We start from the raw sequence: 19,157 nt of genomic DNA on the forward strand, positions 1-19,157 counted from the left end.
CATGTGACAACACTGAAGAAATGACACTTTGCTACAATGTAAAGTAGTGAGTGTACAGCTTGTGTAACAGTGTAAATTTCCTGTCACCTCAACACACAGTCATTAATGTCTAAACTGCTGGCAACAAAAGTGAGTACATCCCTAAGTGAAAATGTCCAAATTGGGCCCAAAGTGTCAATATTTTGTGTGGCCACTATTATTTTCCTGCACTGCCTTATCCCTCTTGGGCATGGAGTTCACCAGAGCTTCACAGGTTGCCATTGGAGTCCTCTTCCAATCCTCCATGACGACATCACGGAGCTGGTAGATGTTTGAGACCTTGTGCTCCTCCATCTTCCATTTGAGGATGCCCCACAGATGCTCAATAGGGTTTTTTTCAACAATAAACAATCAACTTGGACCTTTGCTTTTCCTCACTCTCTGGTTCCGTGTGGTACTTTACTCTTCATCCGGGCACTTGGTTGTAAGTACACTTAATTTTGTAACAAATTATAATTGTAACTGTGTAGTGGACAGAAAATGTATCCACATTTTGGCACCCCAGATGGGACTGGGCTAAGACCCAAAGGTCTGAGATCCTGCTTGTGGGACCTTTCACTCCAGGGACAATAGATAGGCCGTTTAGGGAAAAAGGCATAGCAGACGCCTGTTTTTCAAAGTTCTGCATTAGTTATTCTGTTGCCACGAGTGAGAAGCCCCAGAGCGGGAAGGAAGGCTGAGTTTGTCTCCAAAAGGACCCAGTATAGCAATTGGAAAACTAGTAAAGGTGAAAATACTATCCTGTGAACTAAAAAGAGAGTGAGAAAAGGCAAAAGAGTAAGACAATCGTGGACAAAGTTGACAAAGTGTTGAAATTGAATTTATGGAACTTACTAAATTGTGTGTATGTGTGAAGAGTGAGTGAAAGTCCTGCAATACCGCTGATGAAAGACTCAGGTCTGCAATACAAGGCAGGTGAAGTGAGGTCTTAAACCCCAGATACCGGCCACGAGAGGTTGCGGCTTCTTGGTGGGGACCCCTGATACCACTGATGAAAGACTCAGGTTTGCTTAGAGAGGGGTGAAATCCTGGGCCCAGGTCTGGGTTAACGCAACTCAGGGTAAGGACCTGACAGGAGAAGCGTGCCCGGTGAATGAGTATGAAATAACAATTGTGTGTGATACTAGGAATGTGTGTAACAGGTACTTGTGTGTGAGCGTGCGTGCGTTGGTGATAAAGAAAAAAGGAAAAAAGAAAAAGTATAAGCTAAGATTAAATATTATATGAAATGTATTGATATGTATATTGTGTGTATGAGTCCCTAGGAAAGCCGGACTGAGTAAGGACAGAAGGGGAAACAGGACTAAACGGTACGACAGGAGGTAAACTAAGCGGGCCTGGACAGTGGGACAAGGTAGGGGAGGAACATTTGGCTGTGAAGGATAACTGTGACTGACTAATTTAGGGGAAGGGCGCCCGTGTAATTCATCAACAGGACACCAGAGGCTGAGGGCCGTGAGACATGACTTGCACCTACGCAAACGCATAAATACTTGCACCTATGCAAAAATATGGCTGAGCATAAGCTAGAGCTGAGCCTGATAGAGAGGGTGATCAACAAACACCACACAGATGAGAAAGACATTAGGCATTATTGTAAAAAATGGAGCGAGAAAACCAGTGGTGAGTGGAAATGGCCCAAGGTGGGGACCTTTGATGAACAACTATGCCAAATAATGAAGGAGAGATTAGCTATATGGAATGAGCATAAAAAAGGACTAAGAGCAAAGGAAAGATGTATGTAAAAAAGAAGATAGTGGACTGCTTTGAGATATAGGGAAGGAGGAAAGGGAAAAAGACAGAAGACAAAAGGAATGGGCAGAGATGGCAGAGAGGAAGAAAGAAGTAAGGGAGTTTAACAAAAACGATAAAGGAGGATATTTAGAAAGAAAGGGCCGAAGTAGGAACTGAGCCACCACGGGAGAAGCACGGGGAGCCAGGCACCCCCCCTCCATATAATTCTCAGCTCCTCTCACCGGTGAAGCCTCTCAGATGTGCCCCGCCTGCAGGGCTATATATGATGCAAGGGGCGGAGGACAGAGAAGATGAATGGAAGGAGACTGAGGTGGACATTCAGGGAACATTCACCAGATATCAAAGAATGAGGCATCCCACACGGGAGGGCACAGAACCGATCAAAATGGAAGGCGGAGCTACTGGACACGAGGATGAAAACCCGCGGCTGGACCTCCCACATGTAGGCAACAAAGAAAGGGAGAGGGAACTGCAGGAGTACATGAAAGACTGGACCTACATTCCTGTGTGGCCGGGGCAAGGGGAGCTTCCCTCTAGCACCCCGAGGCCAGGAAGGAAGGATTCAGAAACACAGCAAATGGTAAGCAAGCAAAGAGACAGGAAACCAGAGGAGGTACATGACCGAGAGGAGCACCATACCAGTGAGAAGCAGGGGGATCGTAGGAGTGAGAGAGAGTCATGGGGTGAAAACGGAGGACAAGAGGCTCCACACACTAGAGGAGGAGAAGAAGGGGAGCCGAGACACAATGAGGGGCGAATGGTCTGTATAGAAGGGGATGTGGTGCTCACCCCATACGTGACAGAGGAAGAAAAGGAATTGGAAGGCAGAGTTAAGCGTCTGGAGATTGGGATATCATACAGTGCAGGTAAAATGGAGAAATTGGAAGAGCTCGCAGGACAAGCATTCCGGATGGCGAAGACTGCAAAGAAGGCAAACAAGCACCAACTGGAAGAAACAGGGAGGCTGCGGAAAGGGGGAAAAGCACTGAATCAGTCGGTGTACAAAATGCACACGTACGGCATAAAGAACCATTTATTTTCCTGGAACAAACCCTCCTCCCAGGGGGAATTTCCCAAATGGAATTAATTCTACATTAAAATGATTAAATATTGATGATGAAAGAGTTAATAATGGCTGTATAGTTATTTATTTATTTATTGGTTTATTTGTTTAATAGCTTTATAGATAGATAGATAGATAGATAGATAGATAGATAGATAGATGTTTATACAGATAAACATTACCTTTCCAGCTTTTTGGTGAGGAAAGTAATTAAACTTGTCCACTTTAAGTAACCTTTGTCATGGAAATTAGACAACACTCGCAGACTAGTCCTCTGAAGGTAAAAAGGTTTATTACAGAAAGATGGTAAATACAGGATAGAATAAAGGAGTATAGAATAATGAAAGTACTCTGAAGCCCTTGTACTAAACCACTACTATATATATGAAATGCAGAGCATGACATAATTCTGTGTACCGATAAGAAGCAGTTTGAGGCAGTTCAAACAGGCTTTGTTTTAGGATCTTGGAAGATGTTTAGACGAACTGGGAACAGAAGAACACGTTTCTGTCTCTGTAAGCAGATAAGCATTCTGTACTGATCTCAGTGACATGACATGGCCTTCTTAGGCGTTATCCTCACATGAGAATGAAACAGAACAAGAACAAACTTATTACAAAGTAAAAATTAGTAATTTCCCTCACATTTCCCCCATTTTATCATTACAAAATATGATAACTAAAATTAACAGAGAAATTACAATGCTGTGAATACATCAGAACTTCAGAATCTTTTCACGGTTCAACTCAATTCATCATAAAACAGATATAATGAAGGCTGTTTTTGAGGACATAAGGTATCGCAGACCGCATGTGTTCAATGATAGAATAACCATTATGTGTCTGCCTGACAAGAGGACGTGTGACGTGTGGGTAGCACTGTTGGCAATGATTCTTATGACGAAAGGAGATACAGAACGGTTTACAGAGGCGGCCAATATCTTGGCATACAGGCTTTTAACTACTAATTGTCAGCCACTTGGCAGCAATAGTTTACTAAAGAACTTTGTGGGCTTATGTGGGACCTATAGAAATCACGTCGCCTTAGGCACTTAGTCCCATCACCACGATCAGCTAAATACCAAACTTGGGTAGTGTGTGTGTCATGCACTCTTTCTGCTGCAACAATGTGATTGGTGTGATTGATCGTTAAGTCTTCCATCCAGTATACTTCAATATTGCACTTCGGTTTATCTTTCCAGCTTAAGGGTCTACCCCCGGACCCCTAGTGTTGTCGGGAACAGTCCCAGTGATTTGTGTGTTTATTTCTATGACAGGGCTTACTAACAGATACCACCTATACCAGGAGAAGGGTGCACGAATAGGAATAGGTTTGTATGTATGAGTGGATGTGCAGGTCGACATCTAATGATTTGTGTCTCGTCTGCAACTGTGGTCAGGGAGCTTTGGGGCGTAAGAGGTGCGGTAGCAAAGTCACGTCGTCTAACCTCTGTCCTGTTCACGTGGCTATATAGTACACACTAATGAAGTTCAGTCCTCCTAAGAGTACAGTTTCCGTTGTCAACATTTTCTCCAAAAACTACATGTCCATGATTTCGCAGGCTACTAGATACCACTTAAGACCGTCTATCATGGAGTCGCATGGGATTGGTGTGTTGATGTGTCGGGGTGTGGTGCGTCATGTGTGTGGGTGTGTATATGCAGATCGTTGCTCATGAGCATAGGTCCTCCTAGAGGCCTCTTGATAGAGAATTATGGTCTAGTTCTCTTATTGCAGTCCTGTCTTCTCCAGCTCAGTGCTTGGTTCTGGCACCCTCCTGCAGTGGCTCGCATGCATCCACATGGCTCTCTGGCTGGCCTTTACCATGGAGTGAGTGATGAAAAGGATCTAGAATGGCCCAGACCACCGTGGCTTGTTCCACCTGGTCCTACAGAAGTCCTTGATCACTATCCACTCTCCAGGCTTCGGATCATGCAGTGGACACATGGCTAGAGCTGAAAGTGCTGCCTTTACCTGCTTGAGGATAGAATGCAGAGCAGAGGACAAGGTTGCACGGTAATTTAACATTGCATCATCATATGCTACAGCGTCGGGAAGAGGAGCTGTCACAGGTCCAATTCCTGTGTGTGGAGGTCTCCCGAACAGTATCCCAAAGGGCTAAGCCCATCCTAAGCCTGTTTCAAAACAGCATTTGCTCAGTCTGATTTTTAGTGTCCCATTTTCTCTCTCTACCACCCCACCACTAGCTGGATGATATGCACAGCGCTGCTTTAAGTCAATACCCAAATATTCACCCACCTACTTAAGGACATGGCTCAGGTGTGCCATTATCACTGGAGATTATCATTATCACTACCGCGTCTGAGTCCTGTTTGGACTTAGGGACGTGGCCTTCTCTACCTTCAAACCTCAACCCACATTATGAGTTGTGCAAACAGTGTAAACAAAATTATTATTATTATTTAAAAAATTTTTAGAGTAATTAGAGAAACCAATGCTTTATCACAGATATCCATTCCCCCCTTATTGACACATGGTCCCTGCCATGCATCAACTTTGAAGACAAGGACAGCACTGGGGGCACCGCCAAACTCTGTTAACAACCGTGCAGCTTGCTTTGCTGAGTAACCTACCAGGTCTCTGGATGCCATCATAGATTTCTCAGCTGCTGCTACTACACGTACACACGGGGGAAACCCTGCAGCGACTGGATCCAACTTACCTGAGAATGAGCTGTCCAACCTGTTGCATATGCCATCTCTCTGAGCGGTGCTTCTAGAATGGTATAGTTTAGAATTAAAGATCTTCGATACGAACACATACCTAGGATAGAGAGAACTTGTTTCTTCATCAGAGGCCTGGGAATCTTCTGGATTGCAGATACTCTTTCAGCTCAGAGTTTCTTTCCCTTTGCAGAAATGTCATGACCCAAGAAATCTCACTTCTTGTTGTACATACTGTAATTTGGAGAGACTGGCTTTGTGTCCCTCTTTGGCAAGATGCTGCAACAATTTAATGGTGTCAGTTTCACACTGTGCCCTGGAGAAAGTGGTAGAGGTGCTAAGCTGTCCTTTAGCATTTGGTTGTATATTGTTACTGACTCACAATACCCCTAACACAAGCGAGTGAAAGAGTAAGGACGTCCGTCAAATATGAATGCAAACTGAAACTGATTCTCTTTATCAAGAGATATACTGGAAGACCGCATTAGCTAATCCTACGACTGAAAACCATTTGCTATTTGCTGGAACCTGGCTTAATGTAGTGTAAGAATTTTGCATGTCTGGAGCTCTCTGTTTGACTGCTGCATTAACCACTTGAAAATCTTGTACAAATCACCATTCATCAGGTTGCAAGTTTTTTTTTTTTTGCTTCTCACACTGGAAATATTGGAGTGCGCACTGACCAATCAAGGCAGGGAACAATGACCCCTGCCTTTAGTAATGAATTGAAATCTGGTCTAATGCCCTGAATAGCTTCTGATTTAAGAGGGTATTGAGATTGTCTGGGCCTAAAGTCAGATTTGGGCGTGATCACGACTGGTGGTGCACTTCTAATCAGGCCTACGTCATGTTTCCCTTGGGCCCACAGCCCGAGAGGCACCTTCTTCAATTGTGGGTGTATCTCTATGGGTGTAGGGCTTGTCCCAAGGTTCAGAAACATTCCCTTGTCATGACAAATTACAACCCGGTTAACCTTCCACATTTCTTGAAAGAATTTTTAATAAACTCCCAGCGTCTGGCTGTACCACATGTTGGACGTGGGTTTCTGTTCCCAAACTGTAATTTTCCCACTCTCACATAATTTGATCCACGTCTTTCTACTGTTTGTTCTTTATTTTGGCTAATGAGATGTGGGGCGCTGATTCTGGGACGAAAAATGCACGCAATTGCGTGTCACTCAATTTGACTGAACATTCACAAAATTTGTCACACCAATATAGGTACAGCTCTTCACTTTCTGGGATATCTATAAACCATTCTTTCTCAAAATTAAAGTCTCTTCCTTCATGCACTTGCGCTGTGAAATGAAGGGCAGAGGACAGCATGAAATCAACACACTTGTCCTTCATCTTATCATGTGCCAATGTCAACCAACGAGCACAGGTTCTAGGCTTGTTATGCATAGACCATTGACAAACACAGAGCTCTGTTTCTTTAACAAGCGGAGTTCCCAAAGATGAGTCATCAGTTATTGTTACTCCCTGAGGTGAGGACATCAAATTTAAGTGTAAAACACACATTAAGTCCCTGCCCAGTAGATTGACTGGACATGAAGACAAAATTAGGAATTGGTGGGTTACTCTTTTCCCATTTTCACATTCACAAACTAACGGCTCAGAGAAACATTCTAATACTGAATGTCCTGTCACACCCATGGAGCGCAGTCACCGTGAACTCATCTTTGGGGATTTTTTTAATTCAGTGTTTTATTACTGAATACGTTGCTCCTGAGTCTACCAAGAATGTGACATTCTGCCCATTAATTACAAGAGATATACATGGTAACTGTGTGAAAGGAGAGGTGCTGTATTTTAAAAGGTTAAGGGTCATGACTGGTTCAGACATTTGTGAATTGTCAGTCTGACTAATGTTGGATGTGGGTGTGTGCATATATTCCTGTTCTTTGTGACCTAACTGATAGTTTGGGTGTCTGATGTCACCTCTTCTCTTCCCAGGTGCCTCACCCTTCCCTTAGCTCCGCCCGTCAGTCTGGACAGTCTCTTGCAAAATGTCCAACTTTTCCACAGTTGTAACAGTTTAATCCTGGTCCATAGCCCTGACGGCCGGGTCTTCCTCGTCTGCATGCTTTTGGTCTTCCTCTCCTCTCCATCTTTCTTTCCTTTGCCTCTCGTAGGAGCTTCTCCACGTGGATTGCATACCTTTCCACTTGTGTGAGGCTTCCGGTGTCCTAGGTGAAACATTGTTGTTTGACTATAGCGGCAATTTCTGGTTTAATGCCATTCATAAATCTGTTTCTGAGATGTGCCTCCCATGCTGTGACGGCCGCCTGCCCATCTGCAAGAGCATCGGGTTTCTCCAAGCCTGAGTTTGCGTCATGGATCTCCGTGAGCCTGGACAGCTACTGTGATACAGTCTCTGAATCTTGCTGCTTGCACTTTGCTTTTTTTGTCATGTCCAATCGCACAGGTAAGGTGTTCGTCAGCTTCTGCTGGAGCACCACGATTTGTGCTCTGTACCTTGCGTTGACTCCATCATCCCACTGTGGGTTGGACATCATCCTCTGGGAATTCACGTGAAACCTTGACCCAGTCCGTAACAAGTTTTGCCATGAGCAGTCGACGTAGTTCATGAGTGGTGGGTCTGAATTTTCTGCAGAATATCTGAAGTTCATCCCCAAACTTTCGTCCTCCTACTTCGCAGAGCGCCAGCAGATGCATCATGCTGCTCCTGATGTCTTCCAATGACCAGGGTCTGTGAACTAGCATAGGGCCTCCTTCTCTGGCCACTTCTTGCATTGGGGCATTTAACACGGCGTGCATTGTCCCTTCTATGTCCGATTTTGTTGGTCTGAAGCCCTCAGGCAGCAATTTTGTTGGTCCCTTCACTTGGGATCTCATGTGTAACACCACTGGTGAGAATAGGAAGGACAGTTTCGGATAGAGTGGCATAGGCTGGGCTGCCTCATCGTGAGGAGGTGCCTCTGAAACTGCAGCCTTACTGGCTGTGGGCGTCGCGGTGGGGTGGAGTCCAGGTCAGGATCGGCTTTCTGCAGTTTAGCACACTGAGAAACAGATGAGGGCCCTGCCTGACATTTTTTTGTTCATGTTTTTGTACCATCTAATTCCAGGAGAGTTCATGGTTTTCTTTAAAGCTTTTTATTATTTTCTAGGCTACTGAACTTTGTCTGCTTTTCTCTTCTAGGGTACCAGCTGGCAACACAAGTAACCCTTGGGCCGATCGTGTTTGAAGAAGTGTTTGACTTGTTTTGAAATAAAATGTTTTATTAAATTTGCAGTTGTGACTTAAACTGAGACTGAGCTAGCCACAGCCTTTAATCAATGCTCATTAAGTGCTCTATGACTTTAATAAATATGCAAGTGTACAGGCGTTCTTATAAAAGTGGGCACTGACATGAACATGAACCAGTCTTGTGGTTTATTACAAACAATAAGCCTTCTGTCGTAGGTATTCTTTAAAACAAGTCCAGTTGGCAACAACTGTGGTCTATTCCAGAGAGCAGGTTATGCGAGTTTCCTGGGTAAGTTTACGCAAAAACAGAGGTAACTTTTAGGGTATCCAGCCATAGCAATAACTCTCTGAACATAACCTGCTCTAAAGCAGGTTACATTCCAGGGTTAGTCAATTTCCAAAGAGCTAACGGAGCAGTGCGTACTGCTTTGAGGAATGTCCTGATGAGGAAGCACAGGGTATACAAAGTCTTTTTCACTGTAAGCGGGTGATAAGACCATGAATAGATGTGTTTTTGTATCCAGATGAATATTTCAGGAGCGTCACCATTTTTCACATGAATCATTGATTTTTATTTGGCAAACCTTTTGAAACTTCACATCACCAACGTGACACATCGTGGATCACCGCTAAACACTGAGCACGTTTTATGCAGTGCTCTTTGTTTTCATTTTTGCCAGAGGGAGTTTTCTGTACAATGTGGGCGATGCAGAGCGTATGGGGAAGGCATCTGTGTGTAGGGACATTTGTGTACAGTATGCCTGGCACTCCAAGGGTTCAACACACTCTTGTGCAGGGCCCTGGCAATTTCACGTGTCCCGAATGTGATTGGATGCATTGATGTTCTTATTAAAGCTCCTTCAGTGAATGAAGGAGACTATGTTAATAGGAAGTCATTCCATAGCATCAATGTGCAGCTAACAATAGAATACTGGGTGCTGAATCGAGGTTTAACAAATTAAATGCAACTCATTACTGGTCCCTACTAACTAGATAATATGTGACTCAACCCACCTAATCACCAACATGGAAGCAAAATGACCAGGGTCTGTACCCAATACCAGAATATTTCGAGGCCCCCTACTCTTTATGAAGATGATCCCAGTTAACCCAGTGGACTAGAGATTGCAGGTTGTTACAAGAGGTGATCTGCCAAAATCAGTTCTTATTAAAAGACTAATGCACAAAGTAAACCATCAAGTGTGGCTCATTGTTTCTTGTAATTGAAAGACATTTGTATTTATTGCTTTACCGTTCAGCAATAAACTACAGAATAATCATTAGACAAATACAGCCTTTTTTTACGTTCACCTTTTTTTCTCCATTTGGAGTTGCAGAAGGTCCATCTCCATGTCACTTTTCCAATTTGCATTTGGAGATGCACCTTTATACAGCACCTTTGCAGGCAGCTAGGAAGACAGAAGGATATGATTGATGTCTGTAATACATATGCAGAACAAATATTTTTAATCAGGACGACTGCAAACAATTTTTTACACTGCCAAGGTTCTGTGTGGAGGAACAACCCCAATTCCAAAAAAGTTGTGACGCTGTATCAAGTGTAAATAAAAAACAGAATGCAATGATTTGCATGATCTCAAACCCATGTTATTCACAATAGAATATAGAAAAACTATTAAATGTTTAAACTGAGTAAATATACAATTTTAAGAAAAAAAAAATAAGGTAATTTTGAATTTGATGGCTGCAACTGTCACATATCGTGACGGAGCGGAGATAGGACGGATGCAAGTGCAGTATGAACAGTTGTTTATTTTAAAAGAGAGACAGGCAGACAAATCCAAAACGTGATCCATAAACGAAATCCAAAACAGGCGAAGGTCAGGCCATCGGCAAACAGGCATACACAGGGTTAAACATGAATCAAGGTCGTGGTCACGGAAAACAGGGTCGATAAACAAAACGAGAAACATGAACTATGACGAGGAACTGGGAGCGGATAATCCAGCGTGAACTAACTCTAAACATGGACCGTGACTATGACTACTAAACGAACTAATCTAACTCTATGATAATCTTCCGCGGTGTGTGCTGGGAGGCGCGCGGTATATATGTGGACATGATCAGCGTCTAAACTGCTAGCAGCTGAGGGCAATACAGACACACGTGAAATCCCAGCCAATAACAGAACAGGGAGGAGACATGACAGAAACATAAACAAAACACACGTGTCCAGATGTCACTACTGTCAACAATGGAAAAGCAGGTGCTCGCGCATTTACACTTAGAGCACGCTGCTTCAAGGGGAAATCATGACAGCAACACGTTTCAAAAAAGTTGGGACGGGGCAACAAGAGGCAGGAAAATCAGTGTTATTGAAAAGAAACAGCTGGGTGTTAATTGGTAACAGGTCAGTAACATGATTGGGTTTTTAAAAAAAAGAGTATCTTAGAGAGGCAGAGTCTTTCAGAAGTAAAGATGGGCAGAGGTTCACCAATCTGCAAAAAACTACATCTACAATTTGTGGAACAATTTCAGAATAATGTTCCTCAATGTAAAATTGCGAAGACTATCTTCTCATATCTCCTCATCAGAAGAATATCTCCTCATCTACAGTACATATCATAGTCAAAAGATTCCGAGAATCTGGAGAAATCTCTGTGGGCAAGGGACAAAGGTGAAAATCAATATTGCGTGCCCGTGAACTTCGGGCCCTCAGGCGGCACTGCATTAAAAACGGGCATGATCCTGTAATGGAAATCACTTCATGGGCTCAGAAACACCTCCAGAACTCATTGTCTGTGAACACAGTTCACCGCGCCATCCACAAATGCTGGTTAAAGCTCTATCATTCAAAGAAGAAGCCATATGTGAACATGATCCAGAAACGCCGCCGTCTTCTCTGGGCCAAAGCTTTTAAAATGGACTGAGGCAAAGTGGAAAACTCTTCTGTGGTCAGACGAATCGAAATTTGACATTCTCTTTGGAAACCATGGAAACTAAAGACTGGCTTTTTATCAGCACTCACTACAAAAGCCTACATCTCTGATGGTATGGGGGTGCAGTAGTGCCTATGGAGTGGGCAGCTTGCACATCTGGAAAGGCACCATCAATGCTGAAAAGTATATACACAGGTTTTAGAGCAACTATCATGTGCTTACATCCAGATTCCATCCCGTCTTTACTTCTGAGAGATTCCGCCTCTAAACTACTCTTTTTATGCCCAACAATGTTACTGACCTGTTGCCAATTAATCTAGTCGCAAAATGTTCCTGCAGCTGTTTCTTTTTAGTAAACACTTACTTTTCCAGCCTTTTGTTGAGACGTGTTGCTGCCATCAAAGTCAAAATTACTTTATTTCTTCCTTAACGTGGTACATTTCCTCAGTTAATGTTCTATTGTGAATAACATATGGGTTTATGAGATTTTTAAGTCATTGCATTCTGCTTTTTTTACATTTCACACAGCATCCAAACTTTTTTGGAATTGGGGTTGTAGATGGACCCTCCTCTCTACAGGAATCCTCAGCCATAACCTTTAAGGGGACAATGGCAAGCTTTTAATAAGTCACACATCATTAAAAAAGGGAATGCATTATATATTAAACCTCTGTGGGCCTCCCAGCATCTTCATTTTGTACCACTGTCACAGCAGAGGTGGTCTCTTCATCTACATCCTACAGTGCAAATTACTAATGATGTTTGGTCTAGCAAACAGAAACTATACCTGAACACAATAACCACTTACGACTGTGGCAGGATGTGCTGTTGCAGAAGGTTCAATTAATATGTGTCCATCAGCAACTGTAAGAAAATGAAATCAGATGTTCAATGTACATTCTCAAACAAATACAACTAATATACAAAGACATAAGGATTATCATGATTGTTTAAGGTTAAATCACTTAAAGCACTGGGGGCGGATTCTAATTTGCTACATAAACATTTTACCAAACCACTAATATCATGGGAGACAGCCGACTCTGATGAACTGCCCCCTTGATTAAGGGACAGTGCCAGCAACTCAGCCGGAATGAGTGAAGGTGCTGGTGGTTCCTCACCCATTTTACAGGCCTCTGCCTTCTTCAAGCATTTACTCGATCCGTTACTTTTTGTCCAAGCCAACTCTCTGTCTGATGCAGCAGTGTTACTGTTTTTTGTTTTTTTGTTTTTGCTACAAGTGGCTTAGTTTCCTCACATAAGCATGCATTAAATCCTCTAATTCTGCTTTGCTAAAGTATGTGGATCACCTTTTCTCACCCTGGTGTGTTTACAGGTGCATCTCAAAAACTTTGTATATATTGGAAAAGTTCATTTTTTTCCACAATTTAATTCAAAAAGTGGAATTTTCATATAGTATAGATTCATTACACGTAAAGTGAAATATTTCAAGCTTTTTTTGTTTTAATCTTGAAGATTACGGCTTATAGCTCACAAAAATGAAAAATCCAATATCTTAAAATTTTAGAATAAAGAATTTATAATACAGAAATGTCAACCTTCTGAAAATAATGTTAATTTATGCGCTGATACTCGGTCAGGGCTTTAATCCTTTTGCAGGAATTACTGCATCGATGCAGCGTGGCATGGAGGCAATCAGCCTGTGGCAGTGCTGAGGTGTTCTGGAAGCCCAGGTTGCTTTGATAGCAGTCTTCAGATTGTCTGTATTGTTGGGTCAAGTGTCTCTCATAGATTGTCTATAGGGTTCGGGTCAGGCGAGTTGGCTGGACAATCAGGCACAGTAATACCATGGTCAGTAAACCAGTTACTAGTAGTTTTGGCACTGTGGATAGGTGCCGAGTCCTGCTGGAAAAGGAAATCAGCATCTCCATAAAGCTCGTCAGCAGATGGAAGCATGAAGTTCTCTAAAATCTCTTGGTAGTCGCTGCATCGACTCTCGACTTGAGAAAACACAGTGGACCAACACCAGCAGATGACATGGCCCCCCAAATCATCACTGACTGTGGAAACTTCACACTGGACTTCAAGCAACTTGGATTCTGTGCCTCTCCACTCTTCCTCCAGACTCTGGGACCTTGATTTCCAAATGAAATGCAACATTTACTTTCATCTTTCCCATGATTGTGGTTGTGTGTACTGAGCCAGACCGAGAGATTCAAGGCTCAGGAAACCTTTGCAGTTGTTTTCAGTTAATAAGCTGATTAGAACTCTTCTCCGGTTGACATTTCTGTATTACAAATTCTTTATTCTAATATTTTGAGATACTGAATGTTTGATTTCCATGAGCTGTAAGCCCATCAAGATGAAAACAGAATATACTAAAGTTCAACTTCTGGAATTAAATTACAGAGAAAAAAGAACTTTTCCAAGATATTCTAATATTTTGAGATGCACTTATATATACTCATGTGTTAACTCTGAGTTACCAATAAGAAGGGGATTGAACTTACTCCTCACAAATGTTCTGGAAAACTCAGAGGAAGCATTGTTTGGGTTAATCAACCTAGAGTTCAGGGTTTATGTCAGGTCAAGTTAACCTTGCTTTCAGGGATACCCCTTTGGTTTCTGTTACTTTCTAACACATGGGCCCACAGCAAAAGTCCCACTTTAAGTAAGCTGCAGGTATGTTTGTTTTGCAGCTCACAATAAATGTCCTGTGGCAACACAAGACATTTCAGTTTTATATTTTTATTTGTTTACTTTTTTTACATCACCTCCTCAATTAAGGACTAAAGTTAAATTTCAGTTCTATGATTGGCAAATTGCTTGCTAGGTCATGTGACCTAGACAATTAAGAGAATTAAACAATTGGTCCAATCACATGCAAGGGGCAGTAAAATTCTAATTGCTGTCATCTGTTAGGCAGTCCAATTATTTACACAACAGGCTCAGAAGAACATCAGGATGCTAAGAAATGCTTGAATACCTGCATAAATAGGAGGTGCTCTCCAAGTAGTGGTGTGCTTGCAGTTGTCTGTTAACAACAATGGGTTTCAACCATGTGGGGTTTGGTGTGCTGTTGATAATTACAGTTGGGTTGTCAGCAGCACAATGGCCAGGATTGATGAACGCTTCTGCTGGATTTCAACCTAACAAGCCAGGTCATCCTTCACTGCAAGTGATTGCTGGGTTGCCTTCTCAGTGGATGCAAAGTGGCCCCCAGAGTGGAAACCCTGCAGTAGCCCCGTTTGGATTGCGGCTTCAAAATCCTTCAGATGCTCAAGACCAGCAAGTAATGCAGAGACCAGTGAAGAAACTGACTTGGCGTTTTCCAGCAGCACCACAAATCCCAACCCCACCAACACCAGTGAACTTTGTAAGACAGTCTGATGCTGTTCCTACCCAGAGTGTAATAGCAAGGTGCAATGAGACTGCAGTGTATGTAGAGGTGAGAAAAGACTTGTTTGGTACTAGTGCACCCCTCAATATTGCTGCTCTCACACTGGGAGGCTGTGCTGCCAAAGGGGTGGCTGTTTCTTCTCAATTCCTTGTCTATGAATCACCATTGCATGGCTGCAACAGCAAGTTGACTGTAAGTCTTCTATTGCTAAATACCTTAATTTTGCTTTAAGCTCACTATCAGACCTCAATTTACACTTAGCGCTCTCATTCAGGTGACTGCAAATGAGCTGGTCTATATCTTCACCCTTGGTATTGCTTCAGTGCCCTTAAGTAGTGCTCCCATTTTAAGAAGTCCTGGTGCTATAGCTTTTGTTGAGTGCCACTATCTGAGGTATTGCTCCATTCCACAAAATCTGTTTGGGTTTACTTGGAAGGATGTGCTCATCTGTGATGGTCCTGTCTCGAATGCTTTCCAGATTCCACAATGTGAGTAGCAGTGCTCTCCTGCCTGCTTGGATTCCATATGCTTCTGCTCAAGCTGCTGAGGAACATCTCCTTTTCTCCTTGAGGCTCATGATGGGTTTGTATCATGGTTGGCTTGTAGCTTGCTTGTTTGAGGCTGGGTTACTAATGAAGCTTCTCCTTGTAGATGACTGGATATCTAAAAGACCTTCTGATTACAACTACCAGCTGGGTGAACTTATAAATATTGAGGCATCTGTAGTGCAGTTCAACCATGTGCCCCTGCGTGTCTTTGTAGACAGCTGTGTGGCCACTGCTGTCCCTGATACAAATGCAGTCCCCAGATATTCCTTCATTGAGAACCATGGGTGAGTGAGGTTCATTTGAGCCTTTGTAAACTGTCCTGAACATTCCTAACTGTGTAAATCCTTCCAGGTGCTTGATTGATGCCAAGCTTACACAGTCCAGTTCCCGCTTCATGCCCCAAACTCAAGCAGCTAAGCTGGGGTTTCAGCTGGAGGCATTCAAGTTTCAGCATGTGAACAGTAGCTGGGTAGGTGATGACTGTTTGGACAGGGGTGATGGGCCTGTTTAACTGTCTGAATATAACTTGTTCTCCCTTTGTTGCCAGTTCTATATTGCATGCATCTTGAAGGCAACAGCAGCATCTGCCCCTGCTGATGCTGAGCACAAGGCTTGTTCCTTCTCAGGCAATAGGTATGTTGCTGTGGCACTGTTGGTACAGTGCAGATGAGCTGTGACCACTAACACTACTGTTTCTTCCTAGATGGACTGCTGCATATGGTGTTGACCAGGTATGCAGCTGTTGTAGCAGCAGCTGTGGTTCAAGGAAGGGACGTGATCTCTCATCAGAGCAAGGTATTTGGGAGAACCATGTTGGTGTTCATGTCGCTTCAATTTGCAGTCTTTGACCTGAAATGCCACTACACAACCTATGATTCTGTTGTATTTGTGGTTTTGTAACCTGTTCATGCACTTCACCTTTATTTGCAGGCTTGCAGCTGGAGAGAGAAGTGAGCCTTGGCCCAGTCATGGTTCTGGAAAATGTCTGGTAGTCTAATGACTTTGTCTAAATAAAATTTTATAACTTGTATGTCTTGTGATGCTTTGTTACTTCTGATGCACAACTGGGTATGCTCTTGTCTTGTAATGGGCAGAGTGCAAGCAGGGACTCCCAGCAAAACTGACTGCATAACTAGGTGGGCTAGCCAGAAGATGGCTGACGTTAAGGTGCCCCGATTGGTAAAACTTGTGTGCCTTTATTTGGGAGTATTTCCCTGATTCTCCCCCAGGGTGGCATAATTGGATTTACTAAACTTGGGATAAACATTTCCCTCCACTTGGGAATGCCACAAACATACACATTCAGTGCACTTAAGTAGTTTTCCAACCATTTTAGAGCAGCTTCACTAAGAACTATAGACCTAAGCTTCTGTAGCCATTGATTGTAATCAAAAGGTCAACAAATAATGCTGCACAGAACTTTTTTGCTATCTAAAAAGTTAGTCATTTGTGACTAACACAGCTGCTGTTATGGTACTGTGACTTGCTCTAAAACCTAATTGGTGATCATTAAGGATATTCAGCTAGAAATTGTTTATCAATGATTAGGGGGTTTTTGTTTTTTTTTTTTTTTTTTTTTTAAGTTAGAACTGGTAATCTGGAGACGCAATGACTAAGAGCTGAAGGGTCCACCTTTTAATAACGGAATGACTGTTGCTGATTTCCACATTCTTGCTATGGTATTGGAAGTTGATCTTGGATTAAAGATGGAAGCAATTGGCCCTGCCACAATCCCAGCAGCCATTTGTTAAAAATAGGGCTCAATTTTATCAACTCCTTCTGATGTTTTAATGTCTAGTTTAACTAAAGCATTGTAAACTTGGGAAGTTGAAATGGGAGGAAAAATTAAACTCTTGTTCAGGGCAATGTTTAGCAGGGTCAACAGATTTCATAAAGGTACCAGAATTAATAGACTCGGAACTTAAGCCAGCAAAAAAAATGTTTCTAAAAGTCTCAGCAATATCTACTCTACCCTTAACTACAGTTTGGTTGACAGTTAAATGAGCTGGAACTTCAAGCAATAAACTTGCAGTCAATGTATAACTTCCTATTTGATTTAGTCATTAGAGGATGTACAAAGTGGATCAATATAAATATTTTGAGCATACCTGACCAATTAGGGTTTTTTTTTTTTTAACACAGGAACTGTTAAATTTTAATGATTTCTGTGTAATTTTGTATCATTTGAGTTAGTAACTTATAATCGGTTAGAGCTGCCACTCAACCATTGTTAGCCAAACTCCGTCAATGTCTAAAAATAAATTTCAGTTCTACATAAGGCCAAGCTAATTGGCTTGACAAAGATTTTGAACCAATCAGATGCCAGGAAGTATAAAATACTAATTGGTGTCATCTGTGAGGCAACCCTTGAAATGAAAATTCCGCTTTTTAAATTAAATTAATGAACTTAATGAGAAAATGAACTTTTCCACCATATTCAAATTTTTTGAGATGCACCTGTAGGTGTAATCCTAAAACAGCCTCATGAATAGAGCTAAAAGAGCATCATGATTTCTACCCAAACCTGATTTGCATTTATAGATAAACAGATGAAGTCAAAGAAAAGTGTACATCGGTTTACCGACAGTTTATAAAGGTTCCTTCATTTCAAACACCCGTTTTTTATTTTATTTTATAATAACCATGCAAATAACTGCTGTGAGCATTCTACATTAGGTGCCACCTGAATAAGAAAGCTATTCTTTGATATGGCTTTTCTGCAGATCCTTTCTGTGTGTTAGTTTTTATTGGAGTAATATACTCTATTTTATAATGTGTTTTGAGTTGTCTGAATTACTAAGAGCCTAACCTAAGAGCTGTATTATCCAGCCAAATATACAGCACACTGAATTTAAATTAGCACTGAATATTGGAGCATTTTGAGCTATAAAACACTGCTTGGACACAACATGGACATTACCATGTAAAATTGGTAGGTGATATCCTAGCTATAGGAAAATGTTCTACATATAGTAATATAGTATATAAGAAAACACTAGTTATACTGCAAAGTAGTGCAATGTAATTAATTTGTGCAGTCCAAAGGAAGGTAAGTTGTTGGTTTCACACAATGTCTACTTATACGAGCCCAAGTGTTTACTTTGATATTATGAGAAGTACTTAATGCACAGAAATCAATGTTGTCAGAGACTTAATGGATTTTGGTCATTAATATATGGATTAGCACATGGTTAACTGCACCACTAATATATATTATGATTTTATTCGTTAATATTAACAAGTCATTCAGCATTGATAAATCACAAAGGTTATCATATACTATTTAAATGTTGAAGAAAGCCACCTGTATTTTCTGCTTCACTCAGGCTATGATTAAGAATAATTAAAAGTGATGTTAAAAATACATACATACTTAAATTTGAAAAATAGAAACTTCCTTTTCAGCCTCAGCTCTTAATTTTGGCACCAAACAACTGGAAACATTTTTAGATGTTCATATTGGTTTTTACCAAGTTACAGAATAAATATAGGCTTATATAAGTGTTATTTAGCTTGTTTGGTTTATTATATTTACAATAACACTATAAATGGTACAGGTTTGTTAAACGTTACCTGTGATACATTAATGCTTAAGTG

General features: G+C 41.8%; 1 protein-coding gene across 2 annotated transcripts; it reads left to right on the forward strand.

The window, feature by feature from the left end:
* The first annotated feature begins 14,366 nt into the window (after window positions 1-14,366).
* Window positions 14,367-18,622, forward strand: LOC128602471 (zona pellucida sperm-binding protein 3). Of its 2 annotated transcripts, XM_053616313.1 has the most exons (7): window positions 14,367-15,204; window positions 15,287-15,405; window positions 15,491-15,594; window positions 15,664-15,844; window positions 15,912-16,029; window positions 16,108-16,193; window positions 16,264-18,622. In XM_053616313.1, the coding sequence occupies exons 1-7, from the start codon at window positions 14,659-14,661 to the stop codon at window positions 16,406-16,408; spliced, it is 1,299 nt and encodes a 432-aa protein (XP_053472288.1). In that variant the 5' UTR covers window positions 14,367-14,658; the 3' UTR covers window positions 16,409-18,622. The 2 variants fall into 2 exon arrangements, with proteins under 2 accessions (XP_053472288.1, XP_053472278.1); XM_053616303.1 differs by having other exon boundaries at window positions 15,491-15,844.
* The last annotated feature ends 535 nt before the right edge of the window (window positions 18,623-19,157 follow it).

Source organism: Ictalurus furcatus, chromosome 2, assembly GCF_023375685.1.
Source record: "Ictalurus furcatus strain D&B chromosome 2, Billie_1.0, whole genome shotgun sequence".
Classification (NCBI taxonomy): domain Eukaryota; kingdom Metazoa; phylum Chordata; class Actinopteri; order Siluriformes; family Ictaluridae; genus Ictalurus; species Ictalurus furcatus.